Source organism: Rhinopithecus bieti, unplaced genomic scaffold (assembly GCF_001698545.2).
Source record: "Rhinopithecus bieti isolate Rb0 unplaced genomic scaffold, ASM169854v2 scaffold_7648, whole genome shotgun sequence".
NCBI lineage: Eukaryota > Metazoa > Chordata > Mammalia > Primates > Cercopithecidae > Rhinopithecus > Rhinopithecus bieti.
In genome coordinates, this window is record NW_016805609.1 from 581567 (window position 1) to 593325 (window position 11759).

General features: G+C 43.5%; 1 protein-coding gene across 1 annotated transcript in view; it reads left to right on the forward strand.

Annotated features, from left to right (window-relative positions):
* The first annotated feature begins 11114 nt into the window (after positions 1 to 11114).
* Positions 11115 to 11759, forward strand: part of ENTREP1 (endosomal transmembrane epsin interactor 1) — a 68973-nt gene continuing 68328 nt past the window's right edge. Inside the window, exon 1 of the mRNA XM_017873054.1 lies at positions 11115 to 11759. Coding sequence (XP_017728543.1) covers positions 11644 to 11759 — 116 coding nt within the window. The 5' untranslated portion in view covers positions 11115 to 11643.

Genomic DNA, 11759 nt, shown 5'->3' on the forward strand with positions numbered 1-11759 from the left:
TATATATATATATGTATATATATAAATCTATATCTATATCTATATAAGTTCTAGTTTCAGGTCATTTCTTTGTTTATGCAAATAAGCACAGGCTTTTAGAAGCAGCCAGGCAACATCTTAAATACTTAGTTGCTTAGAAATTTCTCCTACCAGATACCCTAAATCATCTCTCTCAACTTCAAAGTTCCATAGATTTCTACAGCAGGGGCACAATGCCACCAGTCTCTTTGCTAAAGCATAGCGAGAGTGACCTTTACTCCAACTCACAATAAGTTCCTCAACTCCATCTGAGACCACCTCAGCCTGGACTTTACTGTCTATGTCACTATCAGCATGTTGGTCATAACCATTCAACAAAGTCTCTAGGAAGTTCCAAACTTTCCCTTATCTTCCTGTCTTCTTCTAATCCCTCCAAACTGTTCTAATGTCTGCCCATTTACCCAGTTCCAAAGTCACTTCCACATTTTTAGGTATCTTTATTGCAATGTCCTACTTCTCTGGTACCAATTTTCTGTATTACTCTGTTCTTACATTGCTATAAGGAACTGCCTGAGACTGGGTAATTTATAAAGAAAAGAGATTTAATTGACTCACAGTTCTACAGACTGTACAGGAGGCATGACTGGGCAGGCCTCAGGAAGCTCACAATCATGTTGGAAAGGGGAAGGGGAAGCAAGCCCATCTTCACGTGGTGGCAGGAGAGAGAGAGAGAAAGAGAGTAGGGGGAAGAAGTGCTGCACACTTTTAAACAACCAGATCTCATGAGAACTCACTCACTACCACAAGAACAGCAAGGAGGAAATCCACCCCCATGATCCAATCACCTCCCACCAGGCCCCTCCTCCAATACTGAAGATCATAATTCAACATGAGATTTTTGTGGGGACACAAAGCCAAACCATATCAAGTGGGATTACTTAAATCTGGAAATAAAGGCTAAATCTGGAAATAAAGGGTGTGAGACCTGGAGCTATAGACATCCAGGCATTGACACCACGGAACTGTTGATGTTGTCTTCTTTCGTGTCTGTGATAGGGTTCAAAACTTAAAAAAAGAAATGTGAGTTGGGTAGACAACTAACTGGACTCCGTTTGTCCAAATACTTGAGTCACTGTTTACTCATGAAATCTACAAATCCCCATTCAAGAGGTCACGTGATTGGTTTTGCACTTGTGTGGCTTTCTATTTTTTTTTTTTTTTTGAGAGAGCCTGTTTCCCAGACTGGAGTGCAGTGGTGTATTCATAGTTCACTGCAGCCTCAAACTCCTGGGCTTAATGGATCCCCCTGCCTCAGCCTCCTAAATAGCTAGTACTACTGGTACGAGCCACCATGCCCATCTAGTTTAAGAATTTTTCTTTTGTAGAGATGCGTTGCTTAGGCTAGTCTCAAAGTTCTGGTCCCAAAGGATCCTCCTGCCTCTGTGGCTTTTATGTAAAATAAAAGTCACATGCAACTTTGAAATTGTTGGAAACCTATGATATTTAAACAAGCTTTTTCTTTAACTTTAAATATATTTGAATTTGATGGATTCTTCTATTCATTCACGTTTTGGATATTTGGTGTTATCCTACTATTTTTCCCCAGGCATAAGTCATATATTTGAAGCTATCAAATATTTGTCATGCTTAGCTAAAAGCCTACAAAATATTTAAAGTAGTAATAACAGACATTCTTCTAAATTTAATGAAAACTGTTTTATATGCTCTTGAAGCGGTTGAGATCAATAATAACATTAAGGAATTATGTCATTTTTTTTTAAGATTTTTTTTAAAAAATCAAGAATACATTTTGAACAGCTTTATTGAGATATAATTCACATGCTATACAACTGACCTGTTTAAAGTCTACCAGTCAATGATTTTTGTATATTCACAGATACTCACAACCATCACCGGAGTCAATTTTAGAACATTTTAATCTCCTGAGAAAAAACCCTATACCCTTTACCTATATCCTGTTCACCCCAGTCCTAAGTAACCAGTAGTATACTTTCTGTCTCTATAAAATTCACTTTTTCTGGACATTTCATATAAACGGAATCATATAATATGTGGTCTTTTCATGACTGGCTTTTTTCATTTAGAGGAATGGATGTTAAATTTGATTTAAAAACCTTTCTAGGAAATATGAACAGAGATGTCCCACTTTTTGATTTGAACTTCTCTCACAGATTTGTCCAATTTGAGTTCACAATGATGAGGTCATTGTGTTGGCACAAACCAACCTCTTATGGCCCACAAGAGCGATGCTAACAGGCCTTCTCAGGTCAGGTGCCTGCCTCAGATCCAGTCTCTAGACAGAGAGGAAAAGTCAATCAGGAACATGGTAGCCCTGATCAGGGCATGGTTGGGGCATAGCAAAGAGTAATCCCTGGAAAGGGACAAACAGACAGAATTGAAGATGTCTTCTTTAATTAAGCCATTCAAGGGCCCTCTGCCATGCTTTCCTGAATCATGATGAAATTACAAGCAAAATATTGCTGTGATATATGGGGACAGGGACTGAATTAAAAGTCAGAAAGCCTAGGTTTTTACTTTGGTTTTGCAGTTTTGACTTTAAGAAAGTCACTTTGTCACATCTTTAATCCCAGCAATTTGGGAGGCCGGGGTGGGTAGATCACTTGATCCCAGGAGTTGGGGACCAGCCTGGGTGACATGGCAAAACCTCATCTCTACAAAAAAAAATGCAAAAATTAGCCTGGCCTGGTGGCATGCATGTGCCTTTAGCCCCACCTGCTTGGGAGGCTGAGGTGGGAGGATTGCTTGAGCCCTAGGAAGTAGAGGCTGCAGTGAGCCATGATCATGCCACTGCACTCCAGCCTGGATGACAGAGCAAGACCCTGTCTTAAAAAAGAAAAAAGTTGCTTTGTATCTCTGAACCTCAAGCTCTTCACCTTTACGTGAGTAAAAATTAACTGCCTACCATGATTGTTGCTGGTGTTAGAAGAGATAATGTGCCTGAAGTCACATAAGACATTAACATTAGAAGACATAAGTGTCCAGTAACTATCTTCTCTCTCCCTCTGATTCTTTAATGCCCTGCAGGCCACTGCTTTCTGGAGCCGTTTCAGATTTAATTCTTGGTTAAGTGCACTCAGCATTTCTACCCTTCCACTTTGTGCTGCCATTGGGGTCTTTGTTTGCAAGGTCTATGGTTAATGGTCTTATATTAAAATTCAATTCCTCAGGGTCTTCAGAGGTTTTCCCCAGACTGCATCCCCCTGCCACTTCCAAGAAGCTGAAAACCATGCACCACTCCCCGCCCCGCCCCCACCCCTACCTTAAGGCTCCACTCATCCTCCCCAGCCCAGCAAACAAGGTTTGATTGGTAGTTACATTGGTCCCCTCAGAGGTCTTTCATAGTCAAGCTTATCCTTAGCCACATCCTAAGCTGCAAAGCCCTGAGTTGAGGAGGGGACACGGTCCCTGCTCTCTAGGGTTAGAGTTCTGAGGCTGGCAGGTAACATAGCCTCTGTGAATGGGACACCTGATATTCCAGTGGCAGGTAGCCTGACACCAGGGCTTTGGGGCCCTGAGTTCCCTTTCAGCTTCACTTACACACACACACACAGACACACACACACACACACACATGAACATTTTTCTTTGTATTTATGGCAATGATTCATAATCAGGATATTCCTATTCAAAGAAGACCAAGGAATCATTGAATGATATCAAGAAGAGAGCAAAGATCTATGTATTCCTGGCATTTAGAAGTGTATGTTGGAGCTGGAGAGACCTTGGATATAATCCAGGATAACCCCCTCCTTACCCTCCCCCCACCACACCTCCATTGATGGAAAAACTGAAACCTGAACAGGTGATGTGACTAGTCTAAGATCTCCAAATAAGAAAAAGGGCAAAGACCATCCATTCATTTATTCATTCAGTAAAAGTTTATTGATTCCTATTTATCAGGCACAACCTTTGAGATGAGAATATCAGGTTATTCAGCAGAAAGTCCCTGCCCTCATGGAGCTTACATTTGTCATACTGTCACAAGACCGGGATAAACAATGTAATGTCAGATAGTGATACATACTAGGAAGAAAGCCAGAATAAAGGGATAGGGAGGAAAGAAGGAGGAGAAGTGACAAATTTGACAAGGAGGTCAGAAAATGTTTCTCTATGAAGTAAATGGACTGAGGTGGTGAGACATATCTGGGGGAAGAGCACTCTAGATAGAGAAAACAGCTGATACAAAGGCCCTAGTGCAGCAACGGAACCAATCTGACCAAGAGGTCTCGATTCTTCGTGCAGAGCTCCTTCACCAAACCACATGCTCTTTAAGTCATCACTGTGGCCCAAAGGGCTTCTCGCCACATGCAGTGTCTAGATTTGACAGTGACTGTGAGAGCCCAGAAGGCACCATGCTGCCCAGATTGGAATAAAACTGTGTCCCCTACATATATGACATTGACTCAGAACCTCAGCATAGTGAAATAGAAACAGCGCTGACTCGGAGATCCAGAGACCTGAGGCCCTGGTCTCTGGGGTGCCTTGTGGGCATATCAAGGAAGACTTCTTGAGCAAAATGAGCTCAATCTGTAACCTAGGGATGAGTAGGAGTGCCCTGGGGAAATGTGTGTATAGGTATTGGGGACCCAGGGGTTAGGCACAGAACAATGTTCTTAACAGATGGAACAGTAAGTTTAAATGCCCCAAAGAAAAAAGGCACCTGACACAAAAGACTGATCTATGTCAGGATGCCAATTTATTAAGTAAGAACAAGATGAAAGGCTTTCTAATGCACAGAACTCACATCTGCTATCAAGGGCAGCCCATTTCTTGGGGCAGAGTGGCTGGGAGGGTGATTTTGTATCAGAAAATCACTTGGAAAGTGTATTAGTCTATTCTTGCATTGCTATAAAGAACTACCTAAGACTGGGTAATTTATAAAGAAAAGAGGTTTAATTGGCCTGTGGTTCTGCAGACTCTACAGGAAGCATGGATGTGGAGGCCTCAGGAAACTTTCAATCATGGCAGAAGGTGAAGGAGAAGCAGTTCGTCTTACACGGCTGGAGCAGGAGAAAGAGAAGGGGGAGGTGCTACACAATTGTAAACAACTAGATCTCATGAGAACACACTAATTACCATGAGAAGGGCAAGGGGGAAGACTGCTCCATGATCAAATCATCTCCCACCAGGTCCCTCCTCTGACATTGGCGATCACAATTTGACATGAGATTTGGGTGAGGACACAAGTCCAAACCATACCAGAGAGAAATCTTGTTTTTCTGCTATCCCGGGGACTGTTGAGAAAAGCAGATAGAAACTGCGGGTGCAAGAAACACAAAGGTGAATAAATTTCCCTCTGTTCCTTTCTCTTCTTTTCTGGCCTAATTAAAACAAAGCCCTGTTTGATAGAGCTGTTGCATTAGAAATAATGTACACAAAGCCTGAATACAGTAGGCAATCAAAATCAGTAGCTAGGATTAGCAGGAGGCCCAGGCTGTTCCTACATCCTCAGCTTCACTTCCCTCAGTTCTCTTTTCCTTTCCTAGGAATAACCACTGCTGGGCCAGTTAACAGCAGTTATGCCCTCTCCTCTTAGGGGGCATCCCACCTCTCTCCCCCTGGGTGACTTTGTGACCTTCTGCAGGATAATGACCAAGATATTTTAAATTCAGCAACTTTGTACATTTCCCACAGTTAGAGTTTCTCAATCTCAAAAAAAGCCTAGCATATAGAGACAATCACAGCTCAGTCTACTTGTGCTGTGCAGAGCCCAAGCCAAGTCCCTCTTATTGTCTTTCCTCCAGCTTGACTGGCAGGATATCTTTGGGGGGCCTGAGGTCCTCTCTTTCATGAGTAGTTGCCAGGAACAAGAACACACACAGACACACACACACACACACACACACACACACACACTGCACATATGGAGGTACTAGAAACCCCTATCTGGAAGAGGAGTATTGGTCTCTGAGACATGGCCTTAGAGGACTGTGCATCTCAAACCTTAGGGGAGATGTTACCAGTATATCTGTACAGACCTCACCCCACTGCAGACCTTATACATCAGGGTATCTGCAACTGGAGGCTTAGACTTTGTGTAGTTTCTGAAGCTTCCCTGGTGACTCTGACAAGCACCTTAGACAAAGAGCTCCTTCGTCGGGGAATGGGTGGCTCTGTTCACATTATTACAAGACCACTTCTGTCGTTAACGCACGGCTGTCTCCTAAACATCTGTTTCAGGGGGTCTGTGCTTCACATTTGATTAACTAAAAGGCCTGTTCAACAGATTTCTCCAGAACAAAGAAACAGCCTCCATTCGTGAATTACAGCTTTGACTTCTACAGAAACTTGAAACTGCAGGAAGCTCTGATATAAGGTTACCCATAGATATACACACACTCACATACTTGTAGGACACACTTTATTTTATATATATATATATGTGTGTGTGTGTATATATGTGTGTGTGTGTGTGTATGTATAGCTTATCTATTCTAGTAATTGATCAGCCATGAATAATTTTTAAAGCAGCTGGCTTGAATTATCTTTTGTGGGATTTGCATGGTAAGAAGTTTTCAGTATTTAATTTGAACAATGAGAAAAATATGGCTACAGCTCATCTGTCTTGGGGCCAGAGGCATTAGGAATTCTTTTTTTTTTTTTTTGAGATGGAGTCTCGCTCTGTCGCCCAGGCTGGAGTGCAGTGGCTGGATCTCAGCTCACTGCAAGCTCCGCCTCCCGGGTTTACTCCATTCTCCTGCCTCAGCCTCCCGAGTAGCTGAGACTACAGGCGCCCGCCACCTCGCCCGGCTAGTTTTTTGTATTTTTTAGTAGAGACGGGGTTTCACCGTGTTAGCCAGGATGGTCTCGATCTCCTGACCTCGTGATCCGCCCGTCTTGGCCTCCCAAAGTGCTGGGATTACAGGCTTGAGCCACCGCGCCCGGCCAGGAATTCTTAACAACCAGTCTGCGCCATTATTTCAGAAAAACCTAGTGCCTGATTTGCCCAGCTCTGCTCAGGGTTTCTTTCTTTCTTTCTTTTATTCTTCCCGTCTCTCTTAATTAAAAAAAAAACCTCACACAGCCCTTTCTCTGCAAAGTGAAATGTTATAATTGCTCTTAACACTCATCGATTTCCTCAGGGAAAAACCTAGGACCATGGAACCCGAGGCCTTAAAGTTTAGAATAGTGAGCTTCGGCTTTTGTTGGGGAATTTTGAGTCTATAAATTTATTCCACCCCCACATTTACCTGCTTTTCTTAGTGCTTGTTCTCTTGCTGGCCATCTGAGAAATCATGGCGATGAGAATGACTGAATTTCAAAATCTCAGGCCTGGGAGTATCCAAATGATTGCATAGCCCAACCTCAGGCTGATGATACTCACAAACCCGTTTCTTACAGGTGAAGCTATTGAGGCCAAGAAGCTCCTGACGGGGTCAGAGGCATACAGTGGAGGAGGGGCTAGAACCCAGCAGCTGGTTTCTCCTACCGTACCCCTCCCATTAGAATCCAGTAGTCTAACTCCTTCTATGCATAAAGATCACCTGGGCAGTGGAGCTCCGCTGGGGGCCAGCAAAGCCCTTCCACCAACATATTTGCATGTATGTTTGCTTTCAAGTCAAATTCCCTACCTTCCTCTCCCATATAAGCATTCCCATATAAAAATTCTGGAGTCTAAATAATACTATCTACTAATGTTTCTTTGCATTTGTTAAAATGCAGGTTCCAGGCCTTCAGTCTAGAGTATCTGATCCCACAGGTGTGGGGGGAAGTGAATGAACTTGACGTTCCCCTTTCCCGCCCTGGCATGATCCTGTGGTCTTTGGAGCACACTTCAAGAAGCTGCTCCAGTCAGCATATTAACTGAGACTTCTAGAGTCCACTATGCCTTAATTCAGAGAAGCACTTCCTTTTTCTATAACATATAAGACCTGGAGGATCTTGCCAGGGAACAGGTTTTGAGGAAAGAGTTTCTTCAACAGCTCTCACTCCAATGTGGAACAGCCTCCTTTAATTAACTGACAGATGGAGTCTTCTGAGAAGTGTGGAACGAACTGAGGAGTTTATTTAAAGGGTCCTTGGGAGACTGAGGTGGGCGGATCACGAGGTCAGGAGTTCGAGACCAGCATGACCAACATGGTGAAACCCTGTTGCTACTAAAAATACAAAAATTAACTGAGTGTGGTGGTGTGCACCTGTAATCCCAGCTATTCAGGAGGCTGAGGTAGGAGAATTGCTTGAGCCTGGGAGGCGGAGGTTGCAGTCAGCCAAGATCATGTCACTGCACTCCAGCCTGGGCAACAGAGTGAGACTCCGTCTCAAAAAAGAAAAAAAAAAAAGATGTCCAAGAAACCTGGGCAAAGAAACTGAACTCTTCAGTGGAGGAGACTCCTAGTGCAAGGAGTGGAAAATGAGGGACAGGGACGGGAAGCATTAGTGGAAGGTGTATGGAACCTGCTTGGAGTTGAGCTTTGATCTTGAGGAAAACTGGCATACGGGTTCCACCAAACAACACACTTCAGCGATTGTTTCCTTGAACTTTGGCCTACATTAATGAAGAATCTGGGGCAAATTTTTCACAGGTTCTTCCTCACTTTATTCATTTTTAAGTTTTTTGATAATAACTTTATTGAGATATCATTCACATACCCTACATACAATTCACCCATTAATGTGTACCATTCACTGGTTTTTAGTACATTCAGAATTATACAATCATCAGTACAATCAATTTTAGAACATTTTCACCACCTTAAAAAGAACCCACATATCCTTAGCCATCATCCCCCCACAATCTCCCCATTTCTCCAGCCCTAAGCAGCCGGTAAGCTACTTTCTGTCTCTACAAATTTCTCTATTCTAGACAATTTAGATAAATGGAATCATATAATATGTGGTCATTTGTGACTGGCTTTTTTCACTTAGCATAATGTCTAACAATTTTTTAATTGTTGTGGAAATATAATAATTTTACATATTATGGGGTACATATGATATTTTGAAACTTAGTATAATGTTTTCAAGATTTCTACATGTAGCATAGATGAGCACCTCATTCCTTTTTTACTGACAAATATACTCCACTGGCTGGATATTCCTGTTTTGTTAATCCATTCATCCAGTTGATTGACATTTGGGTTGCTTCCACTTTTTGGTTGTTGTGAATAATGCTGCTATTTGTGCACTGATTTTTTTGTGTGAGTATGTTCATTTCTTTTGGGTATATACCTAGGAGTGGAATTAGTGGGTCAAATAACAATAAACACTATACTTGACCTCTTGAGAAATTGCCAGACTGTTTTCAAAAGTCATCACTTTTTAAAAAAATTTATTAAGACAAATGGAAATCAATGGCTCTGAATTATCCTATAAGAGCTTAGTTACATACAGGTTGCTCAGATCTAACTAAAGGCTTAAGGTAAGCAGGGTTTGGGAGATGCAAAGAATCAAGCTTGGTTTACAAAAATACCAAGCCCAAATACTTGAGATTTTTTATTGGCATAATTTTAAAGGTTGGGATAGTGTTATATGGATTTGCGTTTATAACCAGAAAAAGAAACTCAGTTTTAAATGTGGCCAATAACAACAACAACAACAACAACAACAAATGACTGTATGACAACTCTTAAATAGTAGCTTTGGAAAAGTTTTAGTTACCTTATGAGTAAAGCCTTTAAGATGATAAAATCATCTATGAATTTCAATTACTTCTGCTATCATCTGTTTCTGCATGGGGAAAAAGGGTTTAAAAATTTTAAGAATAAAGTATTTGGAAATACTTTACAGTATTTAAGTATAAAATATACACAGAGACGCACACAAATCATAACTGTAACTCCATGAATTTTCACAAAATGAACTTACTCATGTAATTGGTACCCACATCAAGAAAGAAATAGTCACCAGCACCCCTTGAAACCCTCTTTCCAGTCATAATCATGTCCCTCCCCAAGGACCAGAGGATATCCTGACTTCTAACAGCAACATTCTTAGACACAAATAATACATTTTTAATAGTAAGTTTCAGATGTCAAGAACTGGCCAATGAAATAGATTTGTTTAGCGGAGAGAATTTCTTAACACTCAGTCAGACTTACTATATTGCATGGTGTAATACATGGTTAAAAATTAAATACTGTTAAGCTTGTATATAAAATAGAGTATAACCTCGGCCCAAAGAAGCTTTTCATTTAACATCAGCAGCAATTTAAGAGCATATACTGTATGGCATTTTTAAAATGAATCAACAGACTTTAAACCCTTATTTTGAAAGACATCTTCCTTTTCCTCTAGAATTTGAATTTATTCATGGGAGCAGTCTGTAAAGGAAGTCCTAGGCACCATTAATGACATGTGCTTTAATAATTTAAGAAGTGTATATGTAAACTTGGGCACATTGACAGTATATCACATTGTGGATTAAAGTGTAACGACCAATATAAATACAGCTTCCACAAACAGAGTATAAAAACTGACACACACTTTTCTTGGTTTATTGGGTGGGAGGATGTTAAATACCTTACGATAAGATAAGCTTTCTAATACTGGAACTGACTAACTGCCAAGAACACTGCTGCGGTTCTTATCAGGAAAAAAAGTCTATTATAATCATTTTAGGCACGAAACTTTCTACGCATTAGAATTATTCCAAGGTGAAAAGCATATTACTAAGGGAATTCATTTTGCAAAGAGGAATCACCTTTTTTTTTCTCTCTCAAGATTTTTCATATATTACCAAAATAGTTTAGGATTTTATTAGGATATTTCCTCGGAAGTTTGGGGGTTCCGTGTTCTACCAGGTGATGCCTAATAGATGCCTGATACAGCTCATGAGTCAATAAGAGGAGGATAGAGCGTAATCCTTGCCATGCGCTCCGGTCTGCCCCGGGTACTTTCTTTACAGATGCTAGATGCTTCCAAGGTAACCCAGTCCTTTCATTCCCGCTCCTACCGAGATGCCAGGAAAGCACTCTCGCGCCGATGCAGGGTAGGCAGGTCCTGCGCCCTGCGAGCGGTAACTGCGCTCGGCGTCGTCCTTCCCGAAGTCCTTGGCTTACGCCTCTTCCCATCGAGTCGCCCCAAAGCCCCTCCTCCAGCCATCCCCCTCCTTGTGGGGGCAAAAGTTTAAGGGCGGGCTCCCTTCTCATTAAAGCGCGCCGGGGCCTCTTTAGTGGCTGGACTGTAAAGGGGCCCGAGGGTCCACGGCGCTTTCCTCGCTCTTCTCTAGCCCCAGCTCGGCGGGTGGGGACAGACGCTGAGGCTGTCGGTGGCCGGCGCTGACGCGTCCTGGCCGTGTGGTGCCTCCCAGCTCGAGGGACTTATTTAAATATTTGGGGCAGGGCACCCTGCCAGGACCCCAGGAAGCCGGCGCAGATTTGGCGGGGACCCCGAGGCTGTGGCGCACTTGCCCCAGCGCAGCGCGAGCACTGGGTGCGCGTGGGTGAGAGTGAGGTTGCGCCCGGGGCCAGCGGGAGGCGGACCCGCCAGGCGGCAGGTGGGTGCGGCCGGCTGGAGCCAGGGCAGCGGCGGCGGCGGCAGCGGCAGCAAGCGGTTGGGCCGTGCGCATTTCCTTCCCTCCCCCTCGGCCTCGGAGCCCGCCCGCGGTGCCCAGTGTGCGGCGCCTTCGGCTCCGCTCAGCGTCCCCTCCCCGCCACCGCCGGCCGCACTCTTCACGGTCCGTCCATGTCCCTGCCCGTGGTGCTCCCGGGCTCCTGCTGCCCCGTGGCTGGGCTTTCGGGTGGGCCGCAGACCGGGGGCCCGGGCGCCGCCGCCGCCGCCGCCCAGGAGCCGCCGCTGCC